This window comes from Vulpes lagopus, chromosome 8 (genome assembly GCF_018345385.1).
Source record: "Vulpes lagopus strain Blue_001 chromosome 8, ASM1834538v1, whole genome shotgun sequence".
NCBI classification, from domain to species: domain Eukaryota; kingdom Metazoa; phylum Chordata; class Mammalia; order Carnivora; family Canidae; genus Vulpes; species Vulpes lagopus.
In genome coordinates, this window is record NC_054831.1 from 106,783,205 (window position 1) to 106,804,517 (window position 21,313).

The window sequence follows — 21,313 nt, forward strand, 5'->3', positions numbered from 1 at the left end:
CTTAAAGAGAAATTTGTTGGCAGTTACTTCAGTAATCTAAAAAAAAGGCCATGTTTTAGGTTTGTAAGCTTGGTCAAAGCACTTTTGTGATCTGAATTATGTTTGTGGCTTTGAGCTTTAAGGTGTCCATAGTATTACATTAATCTATGATCACGTTAATGGTTTTAAATTCTGTTTATTTTTAAAGTCTGTCTTGAAAGTACAACCAATGTGATTAATTGTGCCTTTAACAAAATCATTTAATGTCTAAACAAATTCAATATCTAAACACATCTTTGTCGATTAAAATAGGGAAAAGGGAAAGAATATCAAAACACAGGCCAAGAAACAATCACAAAACATATTACTTTTAAACTTAAAAAAAAAAAACTACCAAGAAAACAAACTTGAGTACCTCAGTAAGACTTGCTATTCTGAATAATGTAACATCTTTTCTAAGTTCTGTAAACAGAGAAGTTTTAGAACACATACACACTTAGGAAAAGAAAGGCTAGTTCCTTGGGAATGACTATCCAATATGATACAATTACTTCAGGATGACAGAAGCTGGACCTTTCTCACAATTAGATTTTAACAACTGATTTTGCCACTAATAGAAGTGGGGAATGTGTGAATGACTAAGATTTGGAAGGTTAAAAAAAAATAGACTAAAGGTAAGCACAGTCCTACAAAACTCAGTCTGCTTATTTTTTAGAACCCAAAATAAGCAAATTATCTTGTACAAAGAAATCTTGATAGTAAGTATGCCAACAAAAGCATAACATTTGTAACTAATCACACCCATGAAAGACTGGATAACACCTTAAAAACACCAGATTATACAAGGCAGAAATTTCTAAAATGCTGTTACACAGATGAGTAATGTTAGTATAAATTCTGTATTTACATTAAGATCTGTATCAGTTTGCTGGTGTGACCAAACCTTAGACGGTGGGAAAGCAGTACGTTAGAGCAGATATTTAGATACTAGGGAAAGACTCGATTTGATGTAATCCTAAACCTTCAAGATGTTTTCTCAAGTCACGGAAACAATGTTTTAGGTAGTGTTCTGGTCAGCTAAAAGTGAACCAGTAAGTGTGATCCTTGCCGTTTTATTCTCTGCTGTGAATGGAAACATCATGAATACAGACATTTTAAGTAGAAGACTGACATTGTCATGCTATTTGATTTTATAAAAAATCATAATAGATCCTCTCATCTTTAAAAGGTGTAGAGGAGCTTTATAATAAATTCTTAAATATATTTCTGTGATGTCTAGCAATTGGATAATTTAAACTTGAAGGAACTAAAATTCTGCTAATCTCTATGTTTTATATTACACAAGGAAATATACATGTATTTACACAAACTGAAGTGAAATCCTTTTCCAGAAATAAAACGTCTAAACAAGAAAAAAGTTCACAAAGGACTATATAGAATGTTGACAAGACACTCAACAACCAGACTGGCTGAAATCAGATTTCAGTCCTCTGTAATTTTCGAGTTTTTCTAATGCCTTGTAAAAACTAATTATCTGATTAGTTTTATTTAGATTCCTTATGGAGAAGAAGTTTTGTTATAAATTCTACACTTACTGAGTATAGAACTCATACTGAACATGAACGTGTTACTGAACACAAAAGTAAGGTTTTTCTATGCTACCTAGCTTTCTCTACCATCTACAAACCCCCAAAATAACATTTTCAGTCAGAAATGATATGCAATAAAAGTTTTCTTGAATGCTAAGCAAAAAGTACTGAAACTGCTTAAAATGCTCTTGTTGTTTAAGAATAAACCAAACAAGTTTAACAAGTATGAGTTTATACTGTTTAGTCCCGTTATATAAGAATAACCATGTTCTGTGAACTCCGCAACTATATTCACATATCAATAGTTGTCAGTGAGCTCAATCTTAAAACTACACCCTTTTAAAGTATTCTCAAGAGAACAATGAGCAATCCAAGTAAAAAAAGTAAACTGTTAGGTTTTTAAATCTATTTTGAGAAATTAAAAATGGAAAAGTTAAGAATTTACTAAATCTTCGTATCTTAATTTCCCTAATTGTGGTAGTAAAGTTTCTCACAAAATCTATAAAATAGCATAAACATGTGACAGATATACTAGTCCTAGTACCAGTCATACTTATTTTTTCAATTAATTAGCATTTGTTGAGAGAACAAATGGCCAAAGTGCTTTAATTTTCATTTGGGGTGAAATCATCTGGCTTGTCTCTGACAATTAAGGGAAATGTAAGGGATACAAGTATTCAAAATTTTACATGAATAGGAGGGTTTACTGTTTTGTCTGTTTCACATTTTAACTTAGCTCATTAGACCTAAAACATCAACATTCCAAAATAAAATTTAATGACATCACTGGACTGCAGACTGGATAAACCTTTGACATCAGTCCTCGTGAGCACCTCAAATAATGACACAAAGTCACAATGTGTTTTCATTTAAGGACCAAGTGGTTTTAAAAACAATCCACATGGTGCCAAAGCATTCTATGAGTTAACTGCAAATCTGAGCACACACAATACTTCCAAAGAGTAAGACTGTTTTAAGATTCTCTCTGGATTCTAAGAATAAGCATTTTATTCATTTTCAGATAAATTATGTTAAAATTAACAAGAGAATTTGTTTTTTAAGTTTTACTAGGCAAAGGCCTTTGCTGTCATACCACAATGTATACACACAGGCTAGCTTGTAACCCTGTCGTCACAGAGCAAACTAAGAGTGAGCAAGACCAAAGCAACAAGCGAGGCCTCCAATGCGATCTCAGCTCGTTCAGCTGTTCCTGCCGTCTAGATCTAAGATTGTGGGGCACAGTCCAAACCCATCCAGAAGCCGGCAGACAGGCAGGCAGATCTCTCGGCAGGAATCACTCTGAGTTAGGGAAGTGGATGAAAGCTGAGAAGAACAGACGATTCTAGAGTAAAGGCAGTGGCAGGATTAAGGAGAAGCCTTAGGAAGGTTTCTCACACTTCTGAAGTACACGTTAATTACATGAGGACAAAAGTATCGTCCTCCGCTTCACATGAAATTTTCTATGATTATATTAGTGCCCACACACCAGAGTTAAATCTCTAGCAGTACTGTAAATATTAGACGTTAAAAGACTGAGATGGAACCAGATTTTATACCTTTCCTCAGACACTGAAGTCAGAGAAGAAACTGCATCTATACAACTAATTAAGAAGCCGATATACCACCTTCATAAACCTTTCACCATAAATTTCTGTATTTGTGCTCTCATTTAGTTGAAGTACATTTTCATTTACTGACATTTTTGTTTAGACATGCCTACATTTAAAAAAATGATTAGTTTTGATCTTTGAGATAAAACTTCTAGAACCCTCACCAAGTTTACTATTAAAATCCATAGTATAAAAGATTTCTGTGATCCTTACAAGTAATGGAAAGCCTACTACTTTCAGTTTAATTTAAATTTCCTGAAATATTAATGGTCAGATGTCTCCAATTACTAAAGAAAATATAGTATGATCTGGTTTCCATGGTTAATAAAAATAAAAAATTGTATTTACACTGAACAGCCTGAAAAATTAAAAAGAATGGTGAATCTTAGGTCCTAAGGGGGAAGGGAAAACTGGTATCATAAATAAGTTCAAAGTGGAATTTTGGAATTTTTGCCCTGTGCCCCATGCCATTTATTAATTGCCATATTTTAAAAACAACAATTATTTTACAAAGAAGAGGGTTTATCATCTGCGTATCTTCTTCATTCATGTCAGCTTGGCTTTCTTCTTAGCAGGTCCTTTATGCCCTTTGGCCTTTCTTCTTAAATTCCGCCTGTCTACCACAGGTACTTCCACTTCTATTTCCTCTGAGCTGCTGTCCACAGTTTTTTCTGTTGCCTGTGCAAACTGATCCAGTTGCTCAGAAGACGCTTCAGACTGCTCCTCTGACTGATTCTTCTGTCCCGCATTCTGTGAAAACGGCACATCTTCAAGTTCAACCTCTATCAGAGAGCTCTGAGGAAGAGCTGTAGATGTTTCCTGGGATTCAGATACCCCCTCCTCACCCTGGTCTTCCAATGAAGAAGTAGTGTTGGGTGATAAATTTTCAGAGATCGATTCCTCAGAAAATTCTGCTATCACAGAGTTTGGAAAACCACTGTCGGATCGTTCTTCATTTGGGATAGTAGCAGCATTGTCTGAACTCCCAAAATGTGCTTTCTTTCTTGAAACCAGCGGCAGTTTCTCTTCAGTGTGCCCTTTTTCATCAGATGGGCCTTCATCTAGCAACATTTCTGAGTCAGTTACATGTGAGGTCTAAAAATAAAGAACCCGGTGAACAAACTTTTGCAGTACAATTCTTACATAAATCACACACTAATACGCAATGACAATGAACTGCGTTGTCAAGAATTCAGTACGCATAGCTTTTGTTAATTAGGTATACATAGTCTGAATACAAGTCTTATTTCACAACTGTCTTACGTGATAATCTGCTTCTTGCTTTGAAGATACAATTAAAGTAATCATTTTATCTCAAAAAGTACTTAGAACATTTTAAACTTCTTATCAAGTTTCTTCAAATCAAGTTTTTAGTTTCTTGGTATTACTGGAGCCAGAACCAAGAGCCCTTTGGAGTTTGACACTGGGCCAATCCACTAAGTTTGACTATAATTTCATTAGATGATATGTAAGGACAATGGAAATATTATTCATTTATTTATTTGAGACACTAATAAGATAACACTATACAATAGTTTTTTAGTCTTAGGTTGGAATATTTGAAAGTAAAAATGAAATTTCTCTTAAAATACTCTATCAGCAGTGAGATATGTGGATAAGGTTAGAAAGATTTGAATTTATGGACTATTACTGATTGCATTTTCTGAAAATACCTAATTTAGCATAATAAACAACATATAACTAATCTTCCTGAAGGACTATATACATCAAGGTGGAGGAAAATATACAAACCACAATACCGCTTCCGTTTCACCGACAGTGGAACAGCTGGACTAGAAAAAATTAAGTTACTTCCCTCTTACCTTGTCCTGTGCAACAGTTTCAGGGGGTTTTGAAGGTTCTACCACCAGTGGAACAAAAGCAGCAGAGTCTTCACTGGAATTAAGAGACTGCAATTTCATTTCTTCATCTAAAACTTCACTGGCAGAGTCCTCCTCTTCAGTTATAAGTGAGGTTTTAAGAGTATCATCCATTATCTCACCATTCATAGGCTCTAATTCGGAGTCCTGCATCATTGGGGGGAAAGAAGTCAGGACACAATGATAGACTAACTTATCGGTCTTGCCAGTCTCTACCTGTCATACAGCAGGACTCAAGATACAGTCTCCCAAATAGTCCTATTGAGGGAAAGAGGAAACTTTTCAGGCAGGGTCAGTAAAAGAAAAGAACCCACAAGGAGCCCAAACTCCTTCTGTTGTCATGCAGACAGCAGACAGACCATGGTGCTCTGCAGACGAAGTACAGGTCAGAGATGCAGGAAAGAAACCCTGCCCCCTTCTTGTTCTTCCTTATACGGCCATCAAGAGTGGAACCTTTTCGGTAATAAAAAGGCCCCAGATACTCTAGATTTGATGCCAGCCAGCTCTTTACAGGACACTAGCTAATCAGCACCTGGAATCTTTGGGGACCATGGGAAGTTAGGGGTTACCGTGCCAGGGGGAAGCAGCGGCACTACCAGTCTTGTGGGAAGCTGAGTTTGGATACAGCTTCTTACTGTAAGAAGAAAGCCCCCAATCTCAGTCAGCTCCATATCCAGTCAACTTTGGGTCATTTTTGTGAACAATCTTACTCCTTATATCACACTAAATATAGAAATATCAGTGAGGTGATAACACAAACTTTGCATTTCTGAAACTCTTCTGCCAACATTTATCAATGTAAAATACTTCTATTTAATGTTTAATAGTTCTAATGAGTCTTAGTGACATTTTGATAGACGGCATTTTATTACCATTATAAAAATTAAATAATGATGCAACTCAAGCTCAGTAACAGGTTTGTCCAGATTATGTAGGATCCCTAAAGTCGTAGGGATACTAAAATCAAGGACTAAAAAAATTAAAAAAAAAAAAAAAGGACTAAAAAAATTTATCTTGCCAGACAGTATGCAGAAAATAGACTGCACACAGAAGGTAATTATAAGAAAGCTCATAAAATGATCAACTAGGGTAGGAAAAAATGTTGAAAGAAAATGATATAATCAAGCAAAAGCTTAAAAAACTCAGAATGTTGGTAACTAAATGTAAGAAGCAGCAGAAGAGATGAACCTGGTTTCTTTAAGTTTTAGGTTTGGGAAAAGAATGGAAGATTATTATTATTATTATTTTTTTTTAATGATGAGGCTCTATCTTCTTTTCTTTTTTTTTTAAGATTTTATTTATTCATGAGAGACAGAGAGAGAGAGAGAGAGGCAGAGACACAGGCAGAGGGAGAGGCAGGCTCAATGCAGGGAGTCTGATGTGGGATTCGATCCCGGGGCTCCAGGATCATGCCCTGGGCCAAAAGCAGGCACTAAACCACTGAGCCACCCAGGGATCCCAAGAATGGAAGATTAAAAAAACAAAAACACACAAAGGAAAAAAAGGCTCAATACAGAAGTGATAAGAAAGAATAGATTATGTTGAATTTAAGATGATAGAAGACATCTGTCTACATAGAATATTCAGAAGACAAGTAATACTGTGGCATTATAGACTGAATCAATATTCAAAGTCTAGAGTTATTGGTCACCCCACAGAAATGAGAGTTCAACCATCCAACTGGATGCATTTTCATAGAGAAGACATGAACCAAGAGCAGAAAGCCAAGAACTGAGTTTTCTAGAATGTCCACAGATAAAGGGGAAAAAAGGAAGAAGCACAATAGTCAAATAATAAATAAAACCAAGACAGAACTTCAGAGATAGGAAAACCAAGAAACCAAAATACAATAGTGTTGGGCAGCCCCAGTGGTGCAGCGGTTTAGCGCCACCTGCAGCCCAGGGCGTGATCCTAGAGTCCCAAGTCAGGCTCTCAGCATGGTGCCTGCTTCTCTCTCTGCCTGTGTCTCTGTCTCTCTCTCTGTGTCTCTATGAATAAATAAATAAAGTAAAAAAAAAAAAAATACAATGATGTTGTAAAGCCTACATTACAGGGGCCGAGAGAGTATTAAGGAAGACACAATAGTCAGTGCAGGTAAGGAAACCACTTGAACTCAAGTGTCAATGCTGACCTACGAGAGCATGTGCTCAATGTATCGCTGGACAAATGACACCTATTGCATGAAGCACATACAGCATAGTCTTCAGTTTTTAAAAGAGAAAATAACACAAATATATATTCCTTTAAACATCTGGGTGCAAATAAATCCCTTTTAAAGATGTGCACATAAATCCCTTTTAAGTGTCCACATTTTTTTACAAGACAAGAAAAAAATGCATTTACAAATACAGTTTCATGCAACAGAGAAAGCAGGAACAAACCAAAGTTAAGAAAATAAAATTGGTAATGTAGTTTCACTTGTTTGGATGCTGGCTGACTTGGCAAACAGGTAAAAGACTTTTTTTTTTTTTAAAGATGTATCCACTATTTATTCATGACAGACACAGAGAGAGAGAGGCAGAGACACAGGAGGAGGGAGAAGCAGACTCCACGCCAGGATCCCGATGCGGGACTGGATCCTGGGACCCCAGGATCACGCCCTGGGCCAAAGGCAAGTGCCAAACTGCTGAGCCACCCAGGGATCCCCAGGTAAAAGACTTTTAAAGAAATGTAAGCACCTATAAAAAAGAAATAAGGAATCTCTAGAGAGCCAAAGATAGAAGACACTTAGGAAAAAGAAGAGAAGAATAGGAAATGGTAAAGAAGACGAAAAAAGAAGGTTAAGAACAAATATTTGAGGAGCTACAGCCATCAGACCAGACCTTACAGCATTCTAACTGATTCTACAAGATAGACCCCGTGGTCACATAATTTGTGTCACTTAAGTATGTTTACTCTCTCAAATTAATCTGTATTTTAAATGTACAGAGGGATCTTACTAACTAAACATCTTCAACTTTACCTTTACTGTAATTCAAACTTTTAAAAATTCCGTTTGAACAAAGAAAATAAAAAAATAAAAAAATAAAAAAATAAAATAAAAATTCCGTTTGACACATGAAATACTTGTAACTTTATCCTCTCCCCAACTTGAGTACCTGACCTTGCTTAGTATAGACATATGCTTTTTAGCATTAAACACAATTCTACTACAACTCTAAAATATATCATATTTTTCTAACAATACATGATTACAAAAGTTAAAATTTAGTCTACGTTCATTCACTTTATTTAGGAAGTGAGATCTCGTACCTTTTCACCATCTTGCTTTTCCAGGCGTGGCTGGGCTTCTGGTGCAGGCCGAGCATCCTTATCACTACTTTCATCCTCAAATTCAATCACACTTTGTTCAGGTTCTTCTTCCAGGAATTCTTCTGAGCTCTCTGATGTGCGTGCAGTAGATTCCAATCTAGAAAAGAAAACCACTCTTACTTGTTTTATTAAGGATGAATAAAGTAACACTTTAGAGAATCAACCAAATGTTGTAGTCAACAACTAACCAATCTAACAGGTCCAAAACCAATCTCCTCCTCTCACAAACTTGTCCTCTTTCCTACCTTGTTCTCCAGTCTGAGTAGTAACACCACCATGCCCTCAATCACATAAGCTAGATTCTTCTTTTACTCTATCCATACCTCATTGGCTCTCATTCTATTAAATGAACACACATCCCAATTTACATGAAGCCAGTCCACTTCATAATTTTGTCCCAGCTTTGGCACAATCATTAATAATGCCCCTTTCATTCTCAAAGATATCATTTGGACAATAAATGATATAGTTTTGTTCTACCTCCAAAATGCCTTTCAAACATATCCCTAATTTTCTGTTCCCATTTTCATGGCCCTCCCTCAGGCCGCAATTCTCTCTGGACCACCATAACTTTGTTCCAATCCTCTCTATACCTGCAGTATGTACATTCTTTAGTAAAGCTGTCAGAGTTCTGTTTATAATACACCCATCTCTACTTGTGACAGTCAGAGCTCAGAAAATTCTTTGGTTCTCTGGCTTAAGGGAAAAGTGTACCTTCTTACAAAGACTAATATGACTAGACCCTCATTTATATATATGTATCTTTATCTATCAGTCGATTGATAGACATATTTTTTTAAGATTTTATCCATCTATTTATCCATAAGAGACAGAGAGAGAGAGAGAGAGAGAGAGAGGCAGAGAGACAGAGGGAGAAGCAGGCCTGACACAGGACTTGATCCCCGGACCGGGATGACACCCTGGGCCAAAGGCAAAATGCTCAACTGCTGAGTTGAGGGACATCCAGGGGTCCCTAGTTATATATTTTTTAACACCCGAAACATCTTGTTTCTTTGAATTAGGAATCTAGGTGTGGTTTAGCTGGGTATCTCTGGCTCAAGACCTCATAGAGTTGCAATGAAGCCGCCTATTGGGGATGCAGTCTCATCTGAAGGCCTGACTGGAAGTGTTCCCCCCTCCTATCACCCCGTCCAAGCTCTCACTCATGCAGTTGTTGGCAGCATTCAGTTCTTCATGCAGGCTAATAGACTGAGGGCCTAATTCCTTGGAGACTCTTGACACATGGTACCTCCTCGTAGTGCTGCTCACAGTATGGCTACTTGCTTCCCCTGCATGAGTTATTTTGCTGTGCCACACCCACCAGGCAAAGGAGGTCTTCTTGCTCATCATATCACCAAGTACTTCAAGGAGTCATTCATGCTGCTACAGTACCTAATGGCCTGGGACCCAGACTCTCATATTTTTATTTCCTACTAGATGGTAACATTTACATTATAAATCAGTTATCCTTATTAATACTCCTCTTAGCTTTTTGCCTTTGCTCATGCTATTCCTGTAGTCTAGATCTGCATGGTGCAAAGCAGTAGCCACAACACATGTCATGATTTACATTAATTAAATAAAATGAAATTTAAAATTCAGTTCCTAAGTTGCACTGGCCACACTTTAAGTGCTCAATGGGCATACTAGGTAGGGCCATTTTGGACAAGGCAGATAAAGCACATTTTCATCATCACATTAAGTTCTCTGGACAATTCTGTTATACATCAGAAGTCAACAATATTTTCTTTTAGGTTTTATGGGCTACCTGGTCTCTGAACAACTACTCAGCTTTGCCACTGTAATGCAAAAGCAAACATTCAAACATGTAAATGAATGAACATGGAAGTGTTACATTAAAGTCTTATTTATAACAATAGGTAGTCGGTCAGATTTGATCTACAGACCATAGTTTGTGGACCCTTAGCCTAGAACATCTCTCTCAACTATGCTCATCGAGTTTCAAATTATCTTTCAAGCCCTGGTCCGAATGCCCAATCTCTCTATCCCCTCAATTAGGTTCAGTCAAATCTCTCCTCTGCATCTACACTGTTTTGTACCATCACAAGCCACCCTATATATTGAATTAGAAACCACTATGCAGCAAATTTTTCAAGAGCAAAGAGGAAATTTTGTTCTTCCTAACAGGTGAGTAAGGAGTCAACCATTTAGTTTTACTGTCACTGTTCTATTTAGGAAAAACAAAATTCCAAAATAATTCTGGGATGTTCAAGAGAAAATGCACTGTGAAATTCCCTTCTAAAAAGGGTACTACATTGAAATGTTACACAGTAAGAAAACTATACTTATCTAATCTCTTATCTTTTCACAAATTACTAGATTTAAATATTTAGTTATATTTGCCTTTGGGCAGCCCTGGTGGCTTAGCAGTTTAGCGTTGCCTTCAGCCCGGAGCGTGATCCCGGAGACCCAGGATAGAGTTCCATGTCAGGCTCCCTGGGTGGAGCCTGCTTCTCTCTCTGCCTGTGTGTGTGTGTGTGTGTGTGTGTGTGTGTGTGTGTGTCTAATAAATAAAATCTTAAAAAAAAAAAAAGCAATAGTTATATTTGCCTTTAACATGAATTTTCCACTAATATAAAACATTTACATAATTACTCAATTATTCAAATTTAAAATTTACATAATGAAATTAGCATAGCGACAGAATCTTCTACTTGAATAAAATAATTTCACAAATAAAATGGCAAACCTATGAATGGTTTAAGTCCGGAACAGCTGGTAGGACTATAAGGATTAAAAATTCTAGTTTTACAGTAGAATTTGAAATCTTGCTTTCTTTAAGATTCCAAGGAAGATAGAGGATAAAGGTTTTTTGACCCAAATGTTCTGTTGATGCACCTGGCTATTAAGTTCCTAGAGGAGATGACTGAACCACTTACAGTTATTGCTAATTTGTGTCATAGCCAATAACCCAGTAAATGAATCAGTTATAAAATAAAACTTAGGGTTTTTAAAAAAACTGACTAAACTTTAGCATTTTTTTTTCCAAAGACTTTATTTATTCATGAGAGACACAGAGAGAGAAAGAGAGAGAGAGAGAGAGAGACAGAGAGACAGAGAGAGATACAGGCAGAGGGAGAAGCAGGCTCATGCAGGGAGCTTGAGGCAGGACTCAATCCTGGGACTCCAGGATCATGCCCTGGGCTGAAGGCAGGCACTAAACCACTGAGCCACCCAGGGATCCCCAAACCTCAGGATAATCACTAGAATATTCTCTTGGATTTTCAGACATGAGAGATTAAATCGTGGATTTATTTTACTCTCTTACTAGCAACTTCTCCCCATAATATGTCAAAGTGAGTGCAATCAGTAATCCTACCGAAGAATTGAAATACAAACTTTTACACGAAGGTGATTTGCTACACAAACAATATAATAATAGCCTCCACCTTAAATACTAAATACTAATAATATGAAAATGAAGGGGCACTTGGGTGGCTCAGTCAGTTAAGCGTCTGCCTTCAGCTCAGGTCATGATTTCAGGGTCCTGGGATTGAGCCCTGCATGGGGCTCCATGCTCAGTGAGGATTCTGCTTAACCCTCTCCCTCTGCCCCTGCCCCTCATTCTGCTTGTGCTATGTCTCTCTCTCTCTCTCTCTCTCAATTAAATAAATAAAACCTTTAAAGAATATGAAAATAAGAATAACAAAATAATGAGAATAAAATAAATAACTTTACTTGTTTATTGAAGCTGTAGGTAAAGCCTGGAGCGTCTTTTCATCTTCTCCCTGAGAACTACTAAATTCAGAATCCTGAAACCTCTTCCCAATCTTTGGCCGCTTTAGATGACTACTTCGAGTACGAGTGGAAACTGGTGTCTTATCTTGACCTGAGAAAAAAACAGCAGAACTATAATTAATTCTGTATGTCCTGAAAGGATTACCTGTTACAATACACAGAAATGTAAGAACTATGCTAGCTTACATATATTCCCACAATTACACATGTCTTTCTCTCACTTATATCAGGCCATGAAACAATGTCTTTTTTCAAAATTATGAAATAACTTTGTACTTTCATTCCTCACATTTCCATATTGCCCTGAGCTCTGCAATGTATATTTTCATCTTCATTTATATTCCCTCCCCCCAGTAATCTTGGGAAATAAACAAGGAAGACATCACTCTCCCTATTTTACAGATAACAAAATGAGGAAGAGAGAGGTATGATAGCTTACTTTGTTCACATGGCAAGACCAGTGGCAGTGGTAGCATTATAACTCCCCTCTAGATCTTAGAGCAGGATAAGTCTTCACTTACTCTAAGGGACATCTCCCAATTTTAAATTCTAAGCATCTCAAATACTGGTAGATTAGCTGAGTTTCTTACCTTCAGAAGTGCTTGCAAAGGCATCTTTTAGAGAGTCAATCTAAAATAGAAATACAGAAGTTTTAGAACATTTTTTCTCCCTGTGAATCTACTTAAGTCGATGTCAAAGACAATCTTGTGAAACATTTTTCAAATAGTACTTTTTGTATTCACTACTCATCAATTAAGGAAACTTAAGAAATTAAAAGGCTATGTTACAGCCTGTTTATCTTGAGGCTGAGCCCTCACCAAGCCATCTAATATGTTACCGTGTGACTCACTGGAGGTTCCTAGTGTCCCATCCTCAGCTACTCTCCTCTTCTCTGTCCATATGCTCTCCCTGTGTAATTTTATCTACTACCTTTACTTCAACATCTATTTGCTGACAAATCCAGATATACCATTTAATCTCCCCAACTTCTTTCTTGATTTCCAAAGCTCTTTTTCCAATGAAATGTGGATGCTCCATCCAATTTCACAACCAACCTGTTTCAAGCTGAACTCTTATCTATTCCCAATATTATTCCTATCTTAGTTAATGGCAATGACCATTCAGTCAGCCATTCTGGCCAAAAACCTGTGAGTCAGTAATGACTTCTTCTTAACCTGCACTCAGTGAACCGCAAAGCCTCTCAATTCTAACTCCAAAAAAAATCTCTCAACACTGCCCCCTCCTTTGTATTACTAATGCTTTAGTTCAGGCCTTTATCATCTTTAATGTGAATTATCCCAAGAGCCTCATCTCTGGTATCCCTCACTCCACCACATGCTCTATAATCTGCAACCTGATGACAGAGATGCTTCCAAATCACAAACTGTACTACTCTTTGCTTTAAAAAAAACAAAACCTGGGGCAGCCTGGGTGGCTCGGTGGTTTAGCGCCTGCCTTCGGCCCAGGGCATGATCCTGGAGACCTGGGATTGAGTCCCACGTCGGGCTCCCTGCATGGAGCCTGCTTCTCCCTCTGACTGTCTCTTTCTCTCTCTGTGTGTGTCTCTCATGAATAAATAAATAAAATCTTTTAAGAAAAAAAAAACCTTTAAAAGTTTATCATTGCCTAGAATACAGACTCTCAACCTCTTCAAAACCAAATACCTTTTACATACCAAACGTTCCATTTTCTATCACACCTGTTTTGGGGTTTTTTTCCCCACATGCTAGACTCTGGAATACCCTAACCTTTATTATGTAACTCACAAATGCCCTATGAAAGTCAGCTTGGTTGCTACTTCACCTATTCCAATCCTGGGGTAGAGTCATGCATACTCTGCTATATACCTTCAATCGCTTGCTACATGCTCTATTAAGGCAACTGTAATCCTGTAGTCTTCTTATTTGTTTCCAATAATGGACTATCTACTTCTCCCAGGCTTGTAAGAACCATATCTTTGCATATTCAGTGCTTGCCACAGTATCTACTTTATTACATAAACCACAATTCATTCATTCATCACATACTTAATGTCACCCTACCATATAGTAGGCACAGAGACTTTAAGAAGGTCTACTGACAGGACACAAACAAGGATAAACTGTGACAGGTAAGACAAAAATCCTATCTTCAATAAGTCTGTAGTTCAACTAGAAGGTTAACACACAAATAAAAATTTTAAATAGGTTACAAAGAGCATAAAACCAGTGCATGTAATGTTCTATGCCACAAAACAAGAAAAAGCAAGTAGAAATACCACCATCACCTAAAGAAGAAATTATGTAGTGATTAATTCACAGTCAAAACATCAAGTTGAAAAAAAAAAAATCAAGCTGTACACCTTAAATATATACAATTTTTGTCAATTATATACCTCAAAAAAGCTAAAAAAAAAAGTTGTTAAAATAAGCAAACAAGACCACTTCCCCATTTGTTTAGCAATAAAGAGAGATAAAATAGTTTAATGTGAGAAATATTTTCCTTGAATTAAAATCTTAAAGTAATCTGAAGACTATGAATTTCTAAAACAAAAGAAAGTTGAATTTATGCTGCCAACCTTATGACCTTTACCCAACCATTTAAAATTATTTGGCTTATTATTAAAGTAAGTTATTACTCTCACCACATATATAGGAAGAGGTCTTTTTCTACGTTCCCTGATATTATGATGTCTAACCAATGCTGAATAAATCTGAATATATCTGAAGAATTTGGACCATATATAATCGAACGCAGGCTTATCATTTAATTTCAATTTCCAAATGTAGAAAAAATAAAAACAAAAAATCTAACTCCTTATGTAATTGTGTGATTTATGTTATTCTTAAAAATGTTTCAAAAAAATTGAGTCAACACTCATGCTAATTACGGAAGGAATAAGAGATACAAATAATTCCCCAAAGCACTTGTCCCTGGAAAGGTTTACCTAGTACTTTCAAAATGAATTATATTCTACAAAGACTTAGCAAATAGACTCAAACTTCCCACAGTAACTTCATAACCTTTGACCTACTACTAATTTCACTCCTAGAAATTTATCAGTGCAAGAAAAGAATTACATAGGCAAAAAGATGTATGTATAAATGTGTTCACTGCTGGGTCACTTACATATGCAAAAACCTTAATATGTCAAAGAAATAAACAATGGAATTTACAAACAATAGAAAATAGTATGCTGCTATTTAACAATCATGTTTTAAAACAATAATACCATGGAAAGTTCTTATAATATCATGTTAATGGAGGAAAAACAAGCATGACAGAAAACAAAAATATATGCACATGTTTTATAACATATTAAATACAAACACAAAAATGTTAAAAGTTGCTGTATTTACGTTAGTGGGATTACAGATTTTTATTTTCTTTTATATTATTTTGTGAAATTCCATTTTTTTTCAAAGAAAATAAAGTCCTTAGTAAGCAATTAACAGGGGATAGCAAGAAAACTAACACAGTAAAAATTTTAAAATTACGTAACTTTGATGAATGAACTGTAAGATTTACAAATTAAGTATCAGCTGAATCTAAAGAAATAGAAAGATTATTATTTCCTACAATAAACATACAGTGTACCTACAGTTAGCTGCATCTCACTAGACTGATTGTCTTCAGTTTCTGCTTCATATTCTGGAACAGATTCAAGACCATATTCTCCAGACATAGATCTTTTAGCTTCATTTTGAGAAACTGCTGTGTATAGAAGAATTTTTAAAAATTGTAAGCCAATCAGTATTTCATTTTAATTATAACATGGTTTGTACTGATTTTCACAAAAGCCCTGAATAGTATCCTGAACAGAAGAGTGTTAAAAATCTAGGTGTGGAATAAAATCTCCTTCACCAGTATCTTATAATGAAACCCCGTAATTACAAAAGTACTAGTTATCTGTATTTAGTGAGTTTGAGGAAAGATGCATGAGACCAGGAACAACTCTTTGATTCCCTGATGCCTATTCTATGCTGATTCAGTATCTGTTTCCTTTTCACCCACCAATTCCTACCGAAATGTTAGATTTTGCTGGGCTACTATTACTATAATTCTAGGTCTTCTTATTATTAGCGACTCATGTTAATACACAACAAAAATTCAAACTTTAAAAAAGAATGTCTGTTACTATAGAGGTCACACTACAGTATAACAACTCTGGGCTAAGTGACACAAACATTAAAAGGCACTGTTCTTTAAGCTGGACATGTGTTCAATCTTGAAACCTGTAATTCTTACCTGTAATTTTAAGTGTTTCTCTCTGCAATGCTCTGGTGACTGGTATTCGCTGGTACCAGTGTCCAACACCTTCAACCTCCCAAAGGAGTTCATGGTCTCCTGGATACTTTTCAAAGTACTGCTTGCAAGCTGAAAAATACATTTACAATTTTCTAGAAATCCCAAATATCAACTTTTTTGGAAAACAGAAAGAAGACAGAAAGTTAGCTGCCCAACTCACTTAATGGGACTAGCATAACACCAATGCAACTCAACTACAGTCTCATTTATGAAAATTTTAATATGACCAAACAATAAAAATCCTAATAGAAGATGTGCTTTACCTTTAAAAATTACTAAATATTACTGAGGGACATAAAATTAGAATAATACGATTATTAGATTTAATGAGTATAAAACTACCCATTCTCACCAATTAACTGGCAATTCCCAACAAGTTTGTTTTGTAAGAGAACTTGTCAAAACTTGATCCCAAATTCAAAATGAAAGAATAAAGGGTTAAGAAAGGATATGGAAGAAAAGGAAAAAGAAAAATTAAGGGGAAAAAAAATCCCAACAGGAAAGCAGCACTTATACGCTAAAAACCTGGCAAACAACAGAGGAGGCATTATATCTCGGGGTAGGGGGGAAACTATCAAAACCATAATGCTAGAACAAAAATCCATATACAAGAAAATAAAGTCAGGGCAGCGCCGGTGGCGCAGTGGTTTGGCGCCGCCTGCAGCCTAGGGTGTAATCCTGGAGACCTGGGATCGAGTCCCACATGGGGCTCCCTGCATGGAGCCTGCTTCTCCCTCTCCCTCTGCCTGTGTCTCTGCCTCTCTCTCTGTGTCTATGAATAAATAAATAAAATCTTAAAAAAAAAAAGAAAAGAAAAGAAAGTCAGATCCTGACCTCATATCAATACCATTCATAAAATTAAATTCTAGATAGATTCCAAAACCTACTAAGAAAAGCAAATAAGATAATATCTCCTGGACATAAGGGTGCTAAATCACTTCTCATGAAGAAAGATACAAAAATCACCATCCATAATGAAATATTATGATAAACTTGTTAAAGTTTAAAACTTTCCATCAGGAACTGTGCAAGAGAACTTTCTTTAAAAAAAGTTCTAAAATTGAATTAGAAAGACAAAACAATCCCCAAAACAAGCTGGCAGATACTATAAAAAAAGAAATTTACACGTAATGAAACTTGAAAGGTCACTTAACAAAGGTAAAGATGGCAAACCTCACTAGCTGCCAAGGAAATGCAAGACGAAACAACTAGATACCTTTTCACAAACACCCAATAACCCAAGCATCCAAAGAATAAAGAAAATGGAAACTCCCACATTCTCCTGGTGTGAGAATAATTATGCAAAGACACAATGTATGCTCCAATTCTACTGCTGGGTATATACCCTAATGATTTATACATATGCATGAGATGACTTCTATAATATTCATTACAGGGCCGTTTTTAAACAGGGGTGAGGAGTTCAACCTAAGAGCCCATCATTAAGAAATACATAAATTAACTTTTAAAGTATATAAAATACTACACAGCCGTTACAACAGATTTCAGCTATATATCAACAATGAAAACTCTGTAAAAAAAGATCAGTAAAAAAATAAGTTAGTAAATGCAAAAATGTCATTTATATAAAGTTTAAAAACACATTAAACACGGGCAGCCCAGGTGGCTCAGCAGTTTAGCACCACCTTCGCCCCAGAACCTCATCCTGGAGTCCCAGGATGGAGCCTGCTTCTCCCTCTGCCGGTGTTTCTGCCTCTCTGTCTCTCATGAATAAATAAATTTAAAAATCTTAAAAAAAAAAAAAAACACACACACATGCAGCCTCTGTGGAAAATAGTTTGGTAATTCTTCAAAAAGTTAAAACACAGGGGCACCAGGGTGGCTCAGTGGTTGAGCATCTGCCTTGGGCTCAGGTCGTGACCCTGGGGTCCCGGGATCGAGTCCCACATCCGGTTCCCCACAGAGAGCCTGCTTCTCCCTCTGCCTGTGTCTCTGCCTATGTGTGTCTCTCGTGAATAAATAAATAAAATATTTTTTTAAAAATGTTTAAACACAGAATTACCATATAACTTAGCAATTCTACTCTCAGCTATATATCCAAAGGAACAGAAAGCAGAGACTCAAACAGTTATCTGTATACCAATCTCCACAGCAGCATTTTCCACAGTAGCCAAAAGGTAGAAACAACCAACAGTCTGTCAAAAGATGAATGAATGAAATGTGACATATACACAGAGTAAAAATATACTCAGCCATATAGAGGAATGAAAAATTTTTAAAGGTTTATTTGAGAGAGAGAGCACATGCGTGCGCGTGCACTTAAGCAGGGGGAGGGGGGAGAGGGAGAGAGAATTCTCAAGCCCACTTCCCACTGAGCATGGATCCAGACATAGTGCTTGATCCCAGGGCCCTGAGATCATGACTGAAGCCAAAATCAACTGTGGGGGGCCTGGGTGGCAGAGTCAGCTGAGTGTCTGACTCTTGGTTCGGGTTAGGGTCTGGTCTTTTTTTTTTTTTTTTTTTTTTTTTTTTTTTATTTATGATGTCACAGAGTTGGAGGCAGGAACACGGAGGGAGAAGCAGGCTCATGCGGGCTATGTGGATGGATCCCGCTCAGGGATCGCCCTGGGCAAAGGAGCCCAAACTGCGCCACCAGGATCTGGTTTGAGGTCCCCACGTAAGGCTCCGTGCTCAGGGCAGTCAGCTTGTGTTTCTTTCTCCCCTTCGCTCTGTTCCTCCTTTCTTTCTATGCATGAGCTCTCTCACTGTCTCTCAAACAAATAAATCTTTAAAAATAAAAAAAAAATTTTTAAATAAAGTCAACCACTTAACCACCTGAGCCACTCAGGCACACCAGAAAAATTTTGATATATGCTACAACATGGATGGTCCTTAAATACTATGCTAGGTGCAGTAAGACACACATAGAAAAACCAATACTATATGATTCCACTTCTATGAGGTACCTAGAATAGGCAAATAAAGACAGAGTGAATGTGACTAACGCCACTGAACTGCACATCTACAAATAGTTTAAATGATAAATATTATATATATTATAGCCCCCAAAAAACTTAAACATTAAAAAAATAATAAAGCAAACTAGGTACACCTGGCTGGCTCAGTCAGTAGAGCATACAACTCCTGATCTTGGGGTTATGTGTCTGAGCCCCCCACTGGGTGCAGAGATTACTTAAAGATAAAAATCTTTAAAAATAGAACTACCCAGGGTGCCTGGGTAGCTCAGTCTTCAGCTCAGGTGGGTCCTGGGATCGAGCCCCATATGTTGGGCTTCCTGCTCAGGGGAGACTCTGCTTCCCCCTCTGCCCCTCCCCCTGCTCATGCTTTCCTTCTCTTTATTTATTAAATAAATAAAATATTTTTAAAAAGAATTTTATTGTAAGAGTGTCCTAATGCTGTATGTAGAATACTCAAAACTTTTAAGGAACAGCTAATACTGAGGCTCCTGGGTGGCTCAGCGGTTGAGCGTCTGCCTTTGGCTCAGGACATGATCCTGGGGTTCCGGGATCAAGTCCCGCATCGGGGTCCCTGCATGGAGCCTGCTTCTCCTTCTGCCTGTTTCTCTGCCTGCCTCTCTCTGTCTCTCAGGAATAAATTAATAAAATCTTAAGAAAAAAAAAAGAATAGTTAATGCTGCTTAGCTGATAAATGTTCTTTCTTGTGGGCTAGACAAATCTGGATTGGGAGCTTCAACTCTAGTCACTTTTTCTAAAATGCTTCTTTTGGACCTCATACTAATTATGTAAGGCATTCTCTCCTATTTTAGTCATTAAATTCAGACAACTCAATGTGGCCTACTGTGCTTTTCTCCAGCTTCTTCCTTTAGGAAAAAAAAAAAAAGATTTTATTCATTTATTTGACAGAGACAGAGACAAGCAGAGGGAGGGGCAGGCAGTGAAAGTGAAGCAAGCCTCTGGCCAAGCAGGAGCCCAACGCAGGGCTCAATCCCAGCATCCTGGGATCACGACCTGAGAAGGCAGACACGTAACTGAACGAGCCACCCAGGCACCCCTCAACTTCTCCTTTTATAGGTATGGAAACTAAAACTAAAAAACATGAGAAACCTGTTTTATATATTTATACATACAGGGGGAAAAATGAGAGAATAGTATCCTAATGTCAATGTCTCTATTAACCAGAGTAACAATTATTAAAGTTTTGCCATATTGTTTTCATTTAGGGAGAATTAAATAAAACCTTGTAGATACTGTTGATGTTCCCTTTGGACCCCTCCCTAATCCCATTTGCCTTTCTCCTTTTCTCCCCAGAGATAACAGTTTTCCTGAAGTTGGTGTATATCCTTCCTGTCCACAGTTTCAAACTCAGACCTATGTCCATAAACTCTATAAAGTGCTATTTAGTTTTTTTTCTTTCAGCCATGTGCCCAGGGTAGTTCTATTTTTAATTTTTTGAGGAAACTCCATATGGTTTTACACAGTGTCTGCACTAGTTTGCACTGCCACAAACAGTGCAAGTGGATTGCTTTTTCTCCACACCCTTGCCAACACTTATTTCTTGAGTTTTTTATTTTAGCCATTCTGACAGGTATAAGGTGGTTATCTCATTGTAGTTTGTTTTTTTTTTTTTTAAGATTTTATTTATTTGGGGATCCCTGGGTGGCTCAGCGGTTTGGTGCCTGCCTTTGGCCCAGGGCGCAATCCTGAAGTACCGGGATCGAGTCCCACATTGGGCTCCTGGCATGGAGCCTGCTTCTCCCTCCTCCTGTGTCTCTGCCTCTCTCTCTCTATGTCTATCATAAATAAATAAATCTTAAAAAAAAAAGATTTTATTTATTTATTCATGAAAGCCACAGAGAGATAAGGTCATCAAAGAATAGTAGACATCTAGCAGCCTCAAGGAACTACTAATTAAGTTGAAAGAGAAAACCAAATGGAAATCCAAGTTCTTCAAATAT

At 37.0% G+C, this 21,313-nt stretch overlaps 1 protein-coding gene across 5 annotated transcripts in view; it reads right to left on the minus strand.

Moving 5' to 3' along the window:
* Positions 1-159: 159 nt before the first annotated feature.
* FAM169A (family with sequence similarity 169 member A) overlaps positions 160-21,313 on the minus strand; it is a 61,684-nt gene continuing 40,530 nt past the window's right edge. For all 5 annotated transcript variants that reach the window (XM_041765313.1, XM_041765315.1, XM_041765314.1 and 2 more), the window contains 7 exons: positions 16,357-16,485; positions 15,710-15,822; positions 12,720-12,759; positions 12,070-12,220; positions 8,311-8,467; positions 5,002-5,205; positions 160-4,273 (listed from right to left, as the gene is read on the minus strand). In XM_041765313.1, coding sequence (XP_041621247.1) covers positions 3,725-4,273; positions 5,002-5,205; positions 8,311-8,467; positions 12,070-12,220; positions 12,720-12,759; positions 15,710-15,822; positions 16,357-16,485 — 1,343 coding nt within the window. In that variant the 3' untranslated portion in view covers positions 160-3,724. The remainder of the gene's footprint in view (positions 4,274-5,001; positions 5,206-8,310; positions 8,468-12,069; positions 12,221-12,719; positions 12,760-15,709; positions 15,823-16,356; positions 16,486-21,313) is intronic.